At 33.7% G+C, this 19,065-nt stretch overlaps 1 protein-coding gene across 1 annotated transcript in view; it reads right to left on the reverse strand.

Moving 5' to 3' along the window:
• Positions 1–19,065, reverse strand: part of LOC129746736 (protein limb expression 1 homolog) — a 185,159-nt gene that overhangs the window by 104,498 nt on the left and 61,596 nt on the right. Inside the window, exon 2 of the mRNA XM_055740594.1 lies at positions 17,106–17,812. Within this exon, the coding sequence (XP_055596569.1) occupies positions 17,106–17,505 (400 nt within the window). The 5' untranslated portion in view covers positions 17,506–17,812. The remainder of the gene's footprint in view (positions 1–17,105; positions 17,813–19,065) is intronic.

Genomic DNA, 19,065 nt, shown 5'->3' on the forward strand with positions numbered 1-19,065 from the left:
CAAACCTTCCATTAATTATTTTGAAGAGTAATCAATGTTAAAATTCTAAGATATCATTTGTTTGAATTCGCAGTACTAAATAGTTTTACAATAAGTTTTCTCAAAATTGGATGGTAGTACATTGGCCTATGAAATTGAATTGTATAAAACTCAAAACCTCAGAATTTATTGTATAATCAATTTTATAATCCCCCGTTTAAATTCCTGAAAGCCTATCGAAGCGTTGAAATTAGCAGCCTTGGACTTATAACTCCTAATCTAATTTGTTTCTCTTTGAGAAATTATGAAAATCGAATCCTTAGTTTTTCAGCACTTAGGCTAAATAGTTATTCAGCTGAAAAAGTCAATTCACTGTTCACTGTATATTTTTGTGGACCCTCAAAGCCCCCCAGCGGCGGTAAAGAGCACTATAAAGCCACTTTAATTCTAGTCAATATATTCCTGACAGGCTAGTTGCATTTTTCAATCCAAAATGTAGGCTTATTATTGTATCCAAATATCTCGTACCGGTACCACGTGCTTTGAACAGTAGAAGGGAAAAAACACCCGCCAAAAATGTCTCCTTTCAAACTTTAAATGCTCAGCAAGCTTTAATTTGCTTTCCAGTACACGTGGATTGTCGTTTGTAATGCCTGGCCCATGGTGATGGTGAAAATAACCCCGCCAAAGGAAACGAAAATTGATTGACAAAATGGGTGCCATGAATTTTGGTTCGTGGGAAAATAAACGAAAGTTGTATGGGAGGGTCCCTTTTTTCAGGCGGGAGGGGCCTAAAACTATTACCTCGACCTTCCTCATGTCCAATTACATCACTGTTCCAAATTTCAAGCTGATCGGTTAAGCGGTGTTGATTTGTATAAGGTGCATATATATAGGGGAGAATGAGGATACTTGATCCCTGGGGATACTTGATTCCTTAGCTATATCTCGAAACTAGAATGTCTTACAAAGATCAAATGTTCTAGAAAAATGTGCCAAAATGAGCAAAATAACAATGCTTGTAGTTTAAAATTTTTTAACAAAATAATTGTTTGAATAATTGAATTTTGTTTGAAAAATTTCACAAAATGTAACTTGAAGATCTTTTTTCATCACTTAAAAATGTTCCTTACATGGGAAAATTATGAAAAAAATATTTGTTCCAATGTATCAATCGTTAGAGCGTAAAATGAACCTCATAATACCATATTTTCAAAGTAATGGAAAACTCTCAACTTTTTTCAGAAAAAGTTTTCTAAAATGTTGATTATGGGTACAATTGATCCCCTAGAGTTGGGTACAATTGATCCCCCTTCCAAACGGCATATTCTTCTTCTGAATTGATCGTTATGATTGCTGATTACGAAATTACTAATATTTATCCAAAAACCAATATTCATCAAACAATTGTCTGAAGAAAAGAGCATAAATAATTATTTTTTTCTAAATTATAAAAAATAGCGCCTTTAAGTATGCAATGTTATTAGCGTTGAGACAAAGTTATAGAATTTTCTTCTTATGTCTGCTATAAATTGTGAAATGAGAACAAACATGACCAAAATAGTCAATTAACATTCTATCTTGGGGTTTTGTTTGATTTTTATACAAGGATTAGGGCTTCCTGAATAAAAGATCAAGTCTCCTTCAATAGGGGATCAAGTCTCCCCTAACTTCAGAAAAATCGCAATTTTTTTACTCCCACGAAAATGCTTCTAGTTCATTAACGGGTTCAAGTATCGTTCTAATTTTTGGAGCATAGAAACTTGAAGTTACAAGCTGTCGGAAAATGTCAAAGACGGCGAGTTGCTTAATTTTTCCAAAAAGATATGGTAAAAATAAGAAAAGGGGATCAAGTATCCCCACTCTCCCCTATATATACGAACATATATAGCTCAACTCATCTTTATATATCAGAAGATAGGGCTTAAATTTAAAATTTTGTCGCCTAAAAAATGAAATTTACCAGCTAGATTCATTAAAATAAACAAAAACGTTTTTTTTTGGAAGACTGAAATACGATTCCAAAATCTGGTTGTATTTTTCGGCGACAATAAATTAGTTATATTTTTTTTTCATTAATTTTAGTAGAATATTTCTTGGATTTTTATTACATTTTCCCGAATATCGACCGGATTTTTGGTTTGAAAATTTGGAAATAGAATGTCCAAATTTTGCAAGGTTTTAAATAAAATAGCCTGGATTTGCCCGGCCCGGATACGTGCGGGAGAACTTCTGAAAATCTTAAGCTAAGTTCATCAGATTTTTATGCAAACTTAAGATTTCAACCATCGATGAATGTGAGTTTCCATTTTGGTGCTAAAACATTCTTTATACTAATCCTTATCATCATTTGTAAGATTTCAGGATATATTTTCAAAATTTTCTATTTAACTAGAAAAACGAAACTTAAAATGAATAATAAAATAGTCGGTATTTAAAAATAATAAGAACGTTTTTTTTTCTAATTCATGCATTTTTTTAGCAAAAATGTCATAGAAAAAATAGGGATGGATGGGGGATAAGTCAGCTCTTCCTGCGGCCCTGCAGTCAGATATTGCCATTTTGACACTGTCACATGTTGATCATTACGAGAACACACCATAAGTTCACTTATTGAAATGAAAAAAATTGCGTAATTCTACGTTTAGTGGTTGTGGCTAAATTACTATCTCCTCAACTTTTTTGTTTGATTTGTCAAATAAAGTTAATAAATCCGGGCAAATTCTACCTAAACACGGTTGAAATATTGAATGTAAACCAAAAATGGTTCTGTTCGTTCGTTTGTTCTGTTAAATAGAAATAGGGCTTAAAAACTCTTTGGTTCCAATCAAATAGATATAAGCTCTCCACAAAACCTTTACATAACACTTATAAACCACGAAGGCTTTAAAGATAATCGTTAATTTCAATAATATACAATTTGACTCTCAAAAAATCTTTACAAAGCCCTTTTGTAGAAAGAAGGCTTTAAAAACACTCGTTGGTGTTAAAAGTATACAAAATGACCTGATAGGATTGGTCGATCTTGGATCGATCCTTGGAAGATCGATCTTTTCAGTTCCGATTTTCGATTTTTTGGATCGATTCTTCGGCCAGGAAAAAATCGATTAGATCGGTTGATTTTCGATTCGATCTTTCGATCTTTTTTTCTCATTTAGGGAAAATAAGGGCATAATGACCACATTAAGGAGCATGCTTGTTTAACCATAGAAAACAGCTATAATATGTGAGTTTCATTATTGTCTCGTGTTTAGATATCAAAAAGTCAACTTCCTAACTGGGTGAAACTTGAAAAAATAGATATAAACGTTTGTTCTTTCTGAATATATTTCGGATGGGAAATTGACAAGACATCTTCTCTTGTCGATGACTAAAACTTAAGAGAATATTTTATTGTCTTTGCATAACGATTACAATTTTTACCGCGCAAATCTTAGCGAATAAACAATATGCTTTGATTCCTGGCAACATTATAGCGATAGTCCAAACAAATCAATCAGCTAGTATACATCCAGGCGTTTTCACTAACATCTCAGGGTGACCAATAGTGTTGAGATTCAACAACGTTTAAAAATGCATTTGAAATTATTGTGTCGAAATCTGAAAATCAGTCACTGTAGGGACAGTATAAGGACCAGCAATCGGGGCACGATGAGCGTTTTCTACCGTAGAATCTAGTCAGTTTACGTCTGACGATTTACTAATTGGTAAGGTATCGGAGAGATAATCAGAAAACTCTAGTTCGATTCCTAGTCGAGCCGATTTTTTTTTCATTTGGGATTCATGATCAGTTGAAAAATAATTTATGAAATTTCAAATTAATTTCACTATAGTTTGGCAAATTCTTTACAAACCTTGTGAATTGGGTGCAGAAAAGTGTTTGTGATTGATTAAGATTTAAAAAAAATGCTAGAATTCGCTAATCTTAAGAAATGACGGCTATTATTCAAAAGCTACTTTTTTCATTAAAAAAATTGATTTTAAACTTTGTTCTGCTTATTTTGTTCGATATCTCTTATATATATTAAAAAATCTGAATAAAAAATACCTTGAAATTATTTTTTTTGTAACTCGTAAATATTTCTTGTCAGTACTTTACTTATAAATATCAAAGCGTTTCCGAAATATTTGGATTTTGATTAATGTTGTTTTAAAACACTAACTACGGTTTACCTTTCATAAACTATACAAATTTGAAATTTTGTTTCTCTTTTGAATATTTTTAATAAAAAGCAGGTCACTCTTGTTACAAATGTAAAAGATCGATTAATCGGAGATCGATCTTCAAGCTCCGATTTTTTAGAGGGATCGATCCCAGAACCGTTCATCTGAATCGATCTTGGAGATCGATCTTTTCCCGAAGATCGAACAATCCTAGACCTGACCTTCCTATTATGAAATTCCTATATATGAAATTTAAATTAGCGTCTAAAAGCTTGTTCCAAAAATTTGCAGGTTTGAACTGCAGAACTGCAGAAAACATAACAAAAAAATCTAGCCTTGTATTGGTGTTTAAATCATTGTCTATCCATATTTTTCTTATTTCTATAAAAAATAATTAAATAATTAAATCAAACTATAACTTAAAAAGCTCATTAATTGAGTAATTAGTACCTATGAATAGTTTGTCATTAATGACCATTACAAAGGTATAAAGGATATATATAAAAATGGTGATATATTTGGTATCTTTTTTATGGTTTTGCCTTTCTTACAGAAAGGTATAGTTATCGGTCGATTTGGGAGATCATTAATTATGGGTCTTAGATATACCTTTATAGGTACCTATCGAATCAGCTCGACGAGTTCTGATGATGTCTGTGTATTTGTGTGTATTTGTGTGAATTTTTGTAAACTTTGTTCTCGACGTTTTTGTGAAACTGGGCAGTACAATAAAAATGATTTTTATCTTGAAAAATTTGATTTTTTTTCTTCTTCAACCTATAAAAGAAAGAAAAAAATACAAAATAGTTTGAAAATTTTTTTTTCATAGTAAATATCAAAAATCATCACTCCAAAAAACGTGGCCATTTGGCTTGCCAGCAATGTCAAACAATCACTAATCAAGATGATCGAAGTCATGGAGCGATAAGCACTGGGTACGCTTTCACACCGTGTCATTCCCCATAAGGAAAACAGAGGGCGCCTTTGATCGAACGAATATTATTAACAAATGGATGTCATTCAAACCTAATTATCTAAATTTTAATTTTACAGTGAAAATGATATTTGCTTTCATGTATACCAGTCCACCCTTAGGAAGAACCGGATCCAAATATGATTTTGAGTTTGAAACTCAAAATTAAAGTTCATGATAAGAGATTGCATCATGAGGTACAACCCCGAAATCAAATTACTCAGGCCTAAGGACTAGACCCTCGCATCGCTTATTTCTATAGTGATGGGTCCCGTCCTTCGCCCAACGATAGATTCTCAAGCACAGATTGCTCTGAGAAGGGGAAAACGATACGGGAACCAGCGTTACCACATATACAGATTTTTCTGTAGTCATACAGATTTTTAAAAACTTTTGCAACCCAGAATCTGTATATACAGATTACAGATAATTGGAAACTTCTACAGATTTTATACAGATTTTTTCCAAATTCGGTCCCATGGCGAAGAACCTGTGAATTTTCACACCCGCAAATTTGAAAAATCTTTAAGATTAAAGATCAAAACCGTAACAATACAGCGCTTATTATGACAAGCAAGGGTTGAAAACAGTTTGAAACCTGAGTTTGAGAATCATATACCAAGATCAGTCTTTACAATACAAAAAATCTAACTTTCAATGCAAGTTAAATATCATCGACTTATTTTAGCGGCTGTGAACATTTTCCTCGCAGTGTGAATAAAACTAAGTACAGAAACTGGCCTACCACAGAGACTTTTGAAGACTTTTCTAATCCAAACTGATTGGTTAAACAAGGAAGGACATAGTTCTATTTCATATTTAACAAAATAAGTCGAATCAAAACTTGGTCAATTGAAAAGAGACGGGTGATCAACTATCAATCCATTTCTACTTGTTTCGACTAGACTTCGTTGAACAGACTTCTACATTGCCTGTTGCACTGAAAGTTTGATTTCTTAAAAAAATTCCAGTCGGTGTAATTCAAACAAAGTTTAACTTGGTTTAACCAAAAAGCGTTTCGCATATTTCAAAATTATATGATAAATACTGATTTGATAGTCCGCTGTCAGGAACGCAGTTATATTGAGTGTGATAAGCATTAGAAAAAGGTAATATTAGTGCAGCGTTAGTAATCGGGATCAAAATTTTAGATACAGATTTTGATACAGATTTTTGATATTTTATACAGATTTAAAAGATTTTTTGCCTCGAAAATACAGATTTAAATGTGGCAACGCTGACGGGAACGCGGACGATGTATGCACACCATCTCATCTTCTCACGTGCCGTTCGTGCTCAGGGAGCTTTTTCTAAGCACGAATGACAGGAGAGAATTTCGCCCGTGGAAGCAAATTGAATCCAATAAGACAAATGCTACTGAATCCTATTGAGCTTTAAGCTCTCGGGATAATTTTTTTGTTCCCTTTTCTCTTCCTCTCTTTAGATCTAACGTTGCGCGATGAAAACTTTTCGTTCGCATCGAAAAACCTGTGCAATTGTTGCGTTGTTGTTGTTGTTGTTGTTGGGGTTGTTGTCTAGCAAAAATGGAAAATAACAACCAACCAGTAGCGCCACCAAGCCCTCCATAGAAGAGTTTGAAGCGTTTGAGATTTTTTTTTGGAACATGCATATAAAGCTAAAAAGCTAATAAAAATAATTGACAAAGTTTAATTGAAGAAACAGAAAAAACTATCCGAGTTAACCATTTTGGCCAGGTTGACCAAATAGAAAAATGACAAAATCGACAAAATTGACAAAATTGAAAAAAAATTGACAAAATAGACCAAATTGACGAAATTGACAAACTTGACTGACTTGACATAATACACTGATTTGACAAAAATGGCAAAATTGACAAAGTTGACAAAATCATGAAAATTGACAAAATTTATAAAATTGACAAAATCAAGAAAATTGGCAAAATTGACGATGACAAAAACGACAAAATTGACAAAATTGACAAAACTGACAAAATTGACAAAATTGATAAAATTGACAAAATAGATAGTACTGACAGGATTGACAAAATTGACTAAGACAAAATCGACAAAATTCACTATATCCACAAAATTCATTAATTGACAAGATTGATTAAACTGGCAAAATTGACACAATTGACTCAATTGACCAAATTGACAAAATTGACGAGATTGACAAATTGACAAAAGCGAAGAAAATTGAAAAAAATTGTTAAAATTGGCCAAATTGACAATGAGAAAATCGGCAAAATTCACTAAATTGACAAAATTGACAAAACTGACAAAATTGACAAAACTGACAAAAGTGACATATTTGACAAAACTGACAAAATTGAAAAATTTGGCAATTGAAAAAAATTGGCAAACTTACAAAATTAAAAATATTGCGATATCAATATTTTCAAAATTTTTGATTTTCAAAATTTATTCTACCGATTTTCTAAGTTTCGGTATCGTATTTTACTCTAGCAATTGAAATTTTATCCAATAGTTTTATCTATGTATTTGTTTCCATTACTTGAGAGGTTGGATTATTTGAAATACATGGTCAGGCATCATTTTCAAATTTTATTCTTAATTATTATACCCCTTCGATTTTGAAGTTACCATATGCTATAACTCGAAAAGGAGTAAATTGAGTTAGATTATAATGTCATAGAAACGATATCATACAAGATATTCCAGAATCTTGTCATTCCAAAATCTCCAATTAGTTGCAAATAATGTTATTGATGTGAAAATTATGATTATATAAAAATACTTTTATCCTATTAAAAACTTCAAATTATTATTTCCTAAATTCTTTTTGGATTTACTGCGTATGAAATTCATTAATCATCATTAATTTTGTGATAATTGACAGGCTGTAAGAAAGGCTACAATCCACTGTCAAGTGTATTAAATCGGGTTTTTAATGTGTTGTTGGTCTTGCTAATAATTTTTGAAATTATTTTTATTATATTTTAATTGATAGCTTACTGGCTCGGTGAGGTTCGCTTCTGCTTCCAAAACTATTCATGTTCGTTAAAATTTCCTGGATGCAAAAAAACATTATACCGAATTGAAATTAAAACCAAATTCAGGACCAACACATTTGGAATAAAATCTAAGCATCAGTCTGAATGTCTTCCGTTCAAATGTCGAATGGATTTTGTTTTTGATTTTATAACATCAAGTTTGAAATTCTGGAATTGCATTGAAAATAAAATCAATTGGAATAGGATCATCGGGATTTAAAAAAGAACACTAGAAATAAAGGCTACCAGATCAAAACACAGAGAAACAGGAGTACTTCCCAGCCTTTTTCTTTCGACTCATACTTCTGTCAAGTATACAGATTGAAAATAGATTTCTACCGATGCAATTTGGGGGTGCTTGTTTAATTGTGTAAGTAAATTTATATAAGCTAGTTAAATAAAAGAGGCCTATGATGCGTACATAAGTCAATATATGAGATTTTTATCTCAACACACAGCTTAGATATTTATAGTGGTTCACGTTTCCTCATGCCTCACGTTACCCCACTTTCCCCTACAAAGTTTCATCATTATCGGCTCAATTATTTCCGAGTCTATAGGGTACAGACATTTAGACATTAAAACATATCTACAGATTTTGTAAACAAATAATTTTTTAAAAAATGAATGTTTATCTCTTTTTAATAACTCTGATGTTTTATAATCTCTAGTATGCTGCTTGTATAAGCTTCTAAAACTTGAATTTTTGATTGAAAATAATTGTTCATAACTGAACGACTCACGGCTTCCAATAAGAACTGATTTTTTTGTTATCAAAAAACCCTTCCGACGTTTGAAAGTCAACATTCGTTTGTTTTAATTATCAGATAACCTCCGACTGGCTAATATACTGCCTTGTGAAATTAATTAACAAAAAAAAATCCTAACGAGACTCACTTCTTTAGGGGACAAGCAGCAGCCAAAGTAATTCGTCATTACTTAAATACATTTTTAAATGCCAAACATAGAAAGTGATACTGATGCTGTATGGACGGCACTCTCAGCCCCAAAGTGCATAAATACATTGCAATGGACAGTGGTTCAAACGTAAATGTTTCATTCCATTTTTTATTTTGGAAGTATCCGTTAAAAAAAAATGATGAATATAAAAAATCAGCTTTTATAAACATTTAAACTCAATTTTCTAGTAATTGTTTAATTATTATAGAACTTAAACTTTAACTCGCGCTCCGGAACCAGTGTGTGCTTTTGGCTGCTGCAACTTTTTTTCAGCTTCGAAAGCAAACCGCGTTTATTGAATGTGGCATCCTGGCTCCAAGGGTGATGATGAGCATGGTGATGGAGCTGACGATACTGACCGAGAGAATCACACGAAAATGTGTCAGTGCACTCTGGGGTGCAGCACCATCATCATGTTGTTGAGTGCAAAACAGAGTGAGAGATTGCTAGCAAAAAAACCAACACAAAAACTATACCTTGGCAGGGATTGGTGATTTTTTTTTCATGTATTATTTTTTAAAGTTACGCAAAATGCATCGCTCTGTTTACGATCAGAGACCCATGCCCATTAGGGCCGAAATGAAGAAGGCGGAGTGTTCATCAGAAGAACCCCAAAAGTCAGCATGATTGATTGCTAACCTTTCCAAAATAATGACTTCGAATTTTTGCAGCTTCACACAATAGTGATGTGATTATCTGATTCATCTGAGCTGTTCGATGCTAGTGATGGGTAACACACCTCATCATAGTGCATTGCACCCTTTGGAAACAACAGGTCGATTTACTGTTATGGAAACACCTTTAGAAAGTATGAATTCAAAAGTCCCCAATTTCGGCATTCCAAATTGAAATAATAAAACAAATACATATCCTTAACCATATTGTCTATTGACCATTTGGACAAATGTGAAAATTTGGAAAATTTTGACAATTTTGACTATTTTGACAATTTTGACAATTTTGACAATTTTGACAATTTTGACAATTTTGACAATTTTGACAATTTTGACAATTTTGACAATTTTGACAATTTTGACAATTTTGACAATTTTGACAATTTTGACAATTTTGACAATTTTGACAATTTTGACAATTTTGACAATTTTGACAATTTTGACAATTTTGACTAATTCGAGAGGGGGTTCGAAAAATGATAAAACAAATTGCAAGTTGCATTGCAATATACTTCAGAACTGAGATTTTTGAGTAACCAAGTATGTTCTTTGAAAATAACAATCAAATTGGTAAACGAGATACAGCGATGTGAAGCCAAAATTGAGTGTCTTTTTCAAGGTTAACTTTTTATTTTACCGGAAGTTCCAGGATAGCGGAAAATTCTTTTTTTGGACCCCAAATTTGTATCAACGATGGATAGATTTATTTTTGGCAATTCTTAATATTTTAAACTCAGTGCAATATAAGAAACCTATCAGAAGTTATAATCATTTTGAAGAGAGCTCTTTTTTGGAATGCGTTGATTTATCCTCTTCAAGATGAACCGAATGTTTTTGCTTTATACTCAGCTAAAATATTTTCTATTTCAAAGGAAAATGTCCCAACAACAAAGGAAAATTTACTTTGATTTAGGGATAGTTAAAAATTCCTGCGATTCAAATGCTTTTTTTTCGTTTCAAAGAAATGTGATCCTTTGGATTAAAGATTCATTCTTTGTTTTAATAATAAAAAAGTGTATAAACCGCGAAGAAATTCAATATCTTCATCCTCGCTTCTACAAGAAACTTTCCTTTTGAAATTGTCCGGAAAATCGATTGGACGTTATTTCAGATGCTGTAAGAGCTCACGAACGGAGTTATAGTGACTTTTTAACCCCTAATTCCCCGATATTTTGTCAACAAGCCAGTAAAAAAAATTAATTTATACTTAGAAATTTGGAACAAAAATAGACCTATTTGCCATTTTTTTCTGACGATTCAAATGAGCCACCGCGTGCTTCAAAAATGGAGTTATTGCTCTTTTTATCCCTAATTCCCCAACATTTTTCAATTATTTTAGAAAAAAATCATGTTCGGACTTAAAAATTTTGAACCAAATGGGACGTATCTTGTGTAATTTTTTTTTCAAGGAATCCAACGAAGAATCCAATCTGAGCCACCGCACTGATTTGAAACTGGAGTAATGACTGTTTTACCCTCAATTCTCTTACATTTTTCAAAATTTTTAAGATAAGTTAACCACCGTTAATTAATTTTGTAAATTTATTTTTCGGCATATCGGTGAAAAGTAGTTCTGAAATTGATAAAGATGGATAGAGAAGTGAGAAGAAAATTTACAGATGTTGAAAAGAGCGAAAGAGCATTTTTGCAAGGAAACTTATTAACGTACACCATACTTTACCCTGCAACATTTCATTATTTAGGAGAAGTAGTACCGGGATAGCGGTGGCACTACCTTAACCTATACAATGAAATCTGGTTGGTCCGAAGTCTACATGTGGTGAACACGTATACTCCGGACGGGCTATGTACGGTAAAGTATGGTGTACGTTAATAAGTTTCCTCGCAAAAATGCTCTTTCGCTCTTTTCAACATCTGTAAATTTTCTTCTCACTTCTCTATCCATCTTTATCAATTTCAGAACTACTTTTCACTGATATGCCAAAAAATAAATTTACAAAATTTTTCAAAATTTTCAGAAAAAAAACATGTTCGAACTTTAAAAATTTTGAACCCAATCTAACGTATCTTGTGAGATTTTTTCCTAGGAATCCATTGAAGCCTATTTTTTAACCATCGCACGCATTGGAAACAGGAGTTATGGCTGTTTTACCCTCAATTTTCTTAATTAGTTGAAAAAATGTTGGGAAATTGAGGTAAAATCAGCCATAACTCCTGTTTCAAATGCGTGCAGTGGCTCAAATTGGCTTCGTTGGATTGTTTGGAAAAAATCACACAAGATACGTCCCATTTTGTAAAAAAATTTCAGGTCCGAAAATGTTGTTTTCTGAAATAGTTGAAAATGTTGGGGAATTGAGGGTCAAAACAGCCGAAATTCCATTTTCCAAAGCGTATGGTGACTCAAACAGGCTTCATTGAATTCTTCTGAAAAAATCGCATAAGATAAGTCACATTTGATTCATGATTTTTGAAGTCCGAACATGCTTTTTCTGAACTATGTGTTTGAAAAATGTAAGGGAATTGAGGGTAAAAACAGCCATAACTTCATTTTCCAATCCGTGCGGTGGTCCCTATAATTCAACAATGGTATTAGAAAAGTTCAGATACTAGTATTGGTAACTTCAGAGTTCAGATATTGGTATTGGTACTGGTAACTTACTATCTTCTTCAGTTAGCGTCTTCGATTAATAATATGAGCTTTTTCCACTTAAACCAGAAGAAGAAGAAAAAAGGCATTTTTTATGTCTTACTAGGAAAAATCTCATTACTAAATATAAGTTTGCAAAAAATCTATCCAAAACTAATGTTGAATTTGTATATCAATAGACAGTCTATAACTTGACACTCTCAACAAATTATGCGCACTCAGCCAAACTCTTAAAGATATAATTCACTGGAAATAGGACATTATTTTGGATATTTTTGAATGTATCTCATTCCCTAGTTGAAATATGTATTTGACATGTTGCGCAAACCTTTTTCAAACACTTTTGACAGAAAAATAATGAACATACATAGCTCAAAGACTACACGGAATCGAAAAAAAACTTTATTTCAAAGAAAAAATGTAACCAAATTAAAGATATTTTTTATTCCTTAATGGCATGAATAATCTCTTTTGATTTTAAGTACAGTACATTAATCGAATTTAAACTTTCATTGAATCAAAATAATTTGCTTTTCTTTCGATGACAAAAGTTTGAAATCAAAGAAATTAAACTTAAATTCCAAGATCACTAGAGGTTTCATTCAAAGGAGTATTTTCTCTGTTTCAAAGGTTGCAAATTTTCTCTGATGGCGTATTTTTTTTTGATTCCGGATTTGGCTCTGGAACCGTCAGAATAAAAAAACGATTTTCGGGTTTCGAGTTATTCCATACGTAGGTGTGCGTGAGAACGAGCGCAATGTTTACATGCAGCTGTCATTTTGTTCTCCCTTCTAGATTTCTTCATTCGGTTCTTCACATCCGGATTGCCTTTTTTCGTGTCCGGATTGCACTGGACAGCAGATAGTACGATTTTCCTTGACTGAGAGGTTCAAAATCATTTTCCCGTTCATTATTTCAACTGTTTTGCTTTCAGCCAAAAACAGCTGTTTAATGTTTTGACAACAACGTTGAGAGTATTGGTGAACTGACTGACTTTCTTCTCAGGGCGTCTCCGTCCGTTTTTCGAGCAAACCTAGGTTGCCTCTCGAGCAATAAATGAGCACGATGACAGCAGTTAGAGCGAACCTAGGTTGCCTCTAGTTTGCCTCCAGGTGAAAAAAATACGGTATGAGTTATTTGAAAATTTTTAAGCTCAGGACGCAAGTAGGGAGCTAGGGGTAAGACGCACAAGTTAAGAAGAATCTTTTCTAACTAGAAAATGTAGAAAATAATCCAGTAAAATCGGAATAGTTTTAAAAAGGGGACTGTTCTTCGCCAAAAATACATAAACATAAACACTTAAATAGAAAAAACACGGCTTAATTGTGAAATTTTGAAAGGTTATTGTCGAGACCGACCCTTCAATCTTGCACACTACCGGTTTGGTAGCCATCTCGTCCTCTCCGTTCCTTCCTCTTCCGTTCGAATTTTGCCACAGCCTGCTTCATTTCCAGCCATTTTCTTTTCCCGGTTCCGCAAGTATATTTTTTTTTTCATCGCGCGTGTGTCTCTCACAGATTTCGTCTATAAACTGATCCTTCATTTCATTCCAAATCCGATGCAAGCTGTTCTCTCTTCTCTGGAAACTACGGTATATCTCTCCCACTTCTCCCAATTCATTCTGATGCAATTGCCCTCTTTGTTGAAAACTCTACAAACTATCTCTTTCTCTTTCTCCCAACATGTGTCATTTCTCTAGTAGTGTTGCCAATTTTTCGATCGTACATTATTTATTATTTCTTCTGAGTTATCTATACATTTGCTATATTTCCTACAGTTATCTAGTATGATTTGCATTTCGTTAGGGGCAAAGTGCGCATATGTGTGTACCCAAACGCGCCGGTTAACGTTCAATATGTGTTTATTGATTCAAGTGCCCTCGAAGGTGTTTAGGGGAACTGGGGGTTTAATGCCCAGTGTGGGCAAAATGCCCTACTGCGATATCTACCTTGATATACACTTATTTTAAGAATTCTGTACGTTATTCCCTTCTTATTAACAGTAGAAACCTTTTTAACAAAACATTAGCATCAAATATGCGATAAATCACTGCAAAAATCCAAAAATATTTTTCAAGCCATATTCCTTGCTATTTGTGCCTTAACTTTCGCAAGGAATTACGGCATCATTAAGTAATAAAAAATACCTGACATCTGTTACAATGATGAACATTGGTCTTGAAAATCATCACAAAGCGAAAAATTTCCTTATTCAATTATTTTTCCTGTTGTTTTGATCGATTTTTAACAAACATGTCTAGGTGGGGCAAAACGCGCCATGTTCGTTTATCTTAGAGCATGTTTCATATTTGTTTAAATTTGTATGCAGCTTCATCACAACAATTTTAAAGATATTTATATGTTGTATTGGAAAACATAACTTGAATATAAACGAATATATTTAAAATTCCTAAGTTTAATATAGATTTAATAAACTATTCACAAGAATTCCAGTACATATGGCAGCACTGCGCGTAGCAATACATTTTTCCATCTGTGAAGTAGAATAGAAGTCTTTTTACCTGGCAAACACTTTCGGAGGTACTAGAATCAATAAACACTAACTAAACGTTAAACGGTGCGATTGAGTACACACATATGCGCATTCTGCCTCTATTGAATTTGAAATCCAATTTCCAACATACTCTTCTTACTTCTACTTTGTTAAATTTGTGGCCTTTTTTGACTTTCCAATTATTCTAACTATCAGATTTAGACAAAAAATAAAGTAAACTTTCAAACACAACCGGGAATTAAAGTTAAACTTTTCAATTGTACTCTTAAACAAGGCTTTCTTCTTAACGTGGGCATTATGCCCCCTCTTCCCCTACCAGGTAAAAATATTTCTATTTTATTTTATAGATGGAAAATGTATTGCTACGCGCAGTGTTGCCAGATTTACTGACATTCTTGTGAATAGTTAAAAAGATCTATATAAAATTAAGGAATTTCAAATTTTCCGTTTATAGTTAAGTTATGTTTTCCAATTATACATACATAGAAATTTCTTTTATAGTGCTTAGATATAAACTGCACATAAATTTAAATAAATATGGAATATGCTTAAAGATAAACGGAAAAGGCGCGCTTCGCCCTTCCTCGACGTGTTTAAAATGTGTTAATATCGTTTAACTAGCTGAAATAATAATTGAATAATAAGGAATTTTTACGTTGTGTTATGAATATAAAGACCTATGTTAATCATTAGAACAGATGGCAGACGATTATTGCTTTAAGATGCCGTTATTCCTTACGAGAAAGATTGAAACATTGCAAAAAAAACTCCTAAAAACTTTTGTTTTCGTTTTTCGGCAGATTTTTGTAGTATAGAAAACTTAATTGATTCAGAAATGTTTAGAAATGCACAATAGTGTAAATATACCAGACTGGCATCTTCAAAAATGTTGAAAAAATTTTGATTAGTGAAATACTGATGGTGGCGCACCTTGTCGGCTTTATGCATTTTATACCCAGTTCCCCTTGATGGAATGTGTCTTAAACGTAGACAACTTAGGATCAACATTTAACAACCAGTACCGAGATGGGAATCGAACCCATGCCTCAGGTGCTCCATGCGATTACCGTCTCACCACGCTAACCTTACGTTTTAACTAATAGTAATACAGAGTTACATTTTAAAAATGGGTTCATAAATACAATTTTTTTTTGTTAGGAAGCACTAACAACTTGAATATCTTCCAAACCCCTCGTATAATTTGCTTCTAATTTTCTCAATAACTATTCTCAAGTAACTATTTGAAGGCTTGAATGTGTTTTAAGTGAAAAAGTATTGTTCCTGAATATTCAAAAAGATGGACCAAATTGACCATGTGCAAAGAAAAAACCTAAGTTGACTGTCACTTAATCATATTGTTTTCCCCGAGTAATTGCATTGCATTCATTCCTGCATATGCGCTCTACTTTTGCTGCCAAAATATTTCGACCCTGCGCACTTTCCGAATGCAGTGCAGCATTTTTGCAGCTAATGAACCTACCAGGTCCAACTGGACGAACGAATGCACGGTCATGTAAGATGATTCAGCTACAATTTTATTTTAGACTTTTTTATCCTCTTCTTCCGTGGTTAAAAATGATGTATTGTGTGATTTGAAAAGATTTATTTTCAATGTAATTTTTGGTTCTTGTCTTTTGCCTCGTCTTTAAAGGGGTCGGAATTTCGAGGAAAGCTGCAAAATAAGTATCTGGGGTATAGAGAGCGGTTTTCTGGAGTTGGGGGGAAAATGCAGGCATATCTCTCGTGTACTGATTGTTAGCCAAGACACAGAAGATGAAAGCAGGTGAAGCGTTCATTTGTCCTGGCAGATAATGGATCTCGGAGAAAATTAAATGGAATTGAATCCCGAAATGTACTGCCCCAAATTTCCATGTCAAGATGAGTGATGATCGACAGAAATGAGTCGTCTGTTTTCTCAGGGGCAGGGATTTGGCAGGGCTCTCATTCAAAAAGGAACAATCAACTGAACGGTCCATAAATTGTGTTTGGTAGCGGGTCCTTACCCTTTTTCTGCGTGGCTCATTTAGAACGGGGATCGGTCGATGACCGCAATTAACCCAAAAATCAAGATGATTAAGCGGAAAAAGCAATCTGACGACAACAACGACAACGGCAAATAAGTTTTCCCTTAACTTGGACGGTCTTACGATGGGTGCGTATCTGCAACACCTTCGTTTCTTTGAAATGACCCTTAGTAAGTACCTATAGGAAAGTATTTAAGATGGATGATTGACTCACCTCTACCGTATCCTTGGGTGTGTTTGGCGAAACTGTTCACAACGGCGTCAACGGCCTCTTTCAGGACCTGCTTGGCTCGGGCGTCCGGGGCAGATGGAATGGCCGGGGCTTGCGATTTCCCATTCGGGACCAGAAGCTTCTGCGGCACGCTGACGTTTGTCATATGAACAACGCTGATCGGACTCGACGCCAGACTCGAAGCGTTGGGGTTTTGGTTTTTGCTACTGGGATCGTTGTTGTTGTTGTTGTTGCTTAGGGGAGGACAAAACTTAGCGATTGTTTCTACGGAAGTGTGGTCGTCCAGGTCCAGATCGTTGGCAATTGTGGTCTGGGCCAGGATATGGTTGGCTGCTTTTGCGGTTAATGCTGATTTCACTAGATCACTCTGAACCTGGTTCATTCTCGTTACCGTGACCAGTCAGAAGGACTCGTTGCCTGCATAACACTTGGCCAAGCGCTCGGTGAGGCGACCAGCTGCTGCTGCTGCTGCTTATTATGCATGAGATCTTTGGTTGCCCACCATCCGCAGTCTGGTTTGTTCATTCTAATTAAAGCTTGGTTGCCATTTGTCGCTGGGAAAATTGAACACTTATTTCTACCTTCAATACTAACACTACTCAGGTACATTTAAGAACTATAGTTACGGGTAAAATATTTGACATTATCACAGATAGGGTTTTCACGACGGACACTATCGTTTATTCATTCTGTAAATAGAACAAAATAAAATATATGAAATATAGATAAAAACTCGAGTCTTTATAGTGTATTCCTTCTAGCAGAGCTACAAATATGAAATTCAGTGATTCGATTTGGAGTCATTTTTAAAATTCTCAAACCCAGGGGTCTTAAAAACTTCATTTTAGTTCGAAATCCATCCATGATTTTTTGCAGAATATTTATGAAACTTTTATATATATGAGAATCTAAATACTAATTTTTAGGTTTATATGGAATAAAGAATTTTTGTTCTGAAAAATCAACATCATTTTTGTTTTTCTGTGGAACCAAGCCTGCTTATGGTTCTGTGTCAATTTATAAATTCATTCAAGGAAATTTTCCGCTAAACAACTTTGTCAAAGTCCGTAACTTCGTGCCCTATCAAGCTCTTGAATAGAAGTATATCTTTTGACATTGAAAAACAGTCAATTCAACTGACATCACTGCTGGTGCCTTGCGAGGAGATGCATGAATTTTTTTGGCATTCCTTCACCACCTCCTTTCCCCATTAAATAGCTAATTTTTTTTTCTGATATAAAACGAGGTGACCATCCACAGGTCATCCACATCGTTGTTCAGTGGAAAATTTTCTTCTAATTATTTTTAAATAAGCACAAAAACTATTAGCAAACTCGTTTCCACAGAAGAAACAAACATGATGTTGATTTTTCAGAACAAAATATTCAATTTTTTCATATAAACCAAAAAGTCAAAATTTAGTCATGTGAACACCATTCCAACGAAAAGACACATATTTACTTGAATGAAGGTTTTAAAGGTTACATATTGGCTAAAAAAGAGACTAAAAAGAGAGATTGGCTAAGTCCAATTCCATTAGGGGGATTATATGTAGGGGAGAATGAGGATACTTGATTCCTGGGGATACTTGATTCCATCGCGATATATCTCAAAACTGGAAAGTCGTACATAGATTAAATGTTCTAGAAAAGTTTGCCAATTAGAACAAAACACCAATTCTGTTATCTCAAAAAATTTAAATAATTTTTTTTTGAGTTATTGCACATTTCTTGCAAAATCCAATATGACAATCGTAAGAGTATAATATGAAAGTTTTTTAAGAAAAAGTTTTCCAAAATGTATGTTGTGGGTTGACTTGATCCCTCGAGTCCAAAAAAATATATTCTTCTTCTGAATGGATGTTGATCTTTGCTAAGCACGAAATTATTAATATTTTTCCAAGGACTCTTATTGATTTAATACTTTCTTGATGGAAAGGGCT

This window comes from Uranotaenia lowii, chromosome 2, assembly GCF_029784155.1.
Source record: "Uranotaenia lowii strain MFRU-FL chromosome 2, ASM2978415v1, whole genome shotgun sequence".
NCBI lineage: Eukaryota > Metazoa > Arthropoda > Insecta > Diptera > Culicidae > Uranotaenia > Uranotaenia lowii.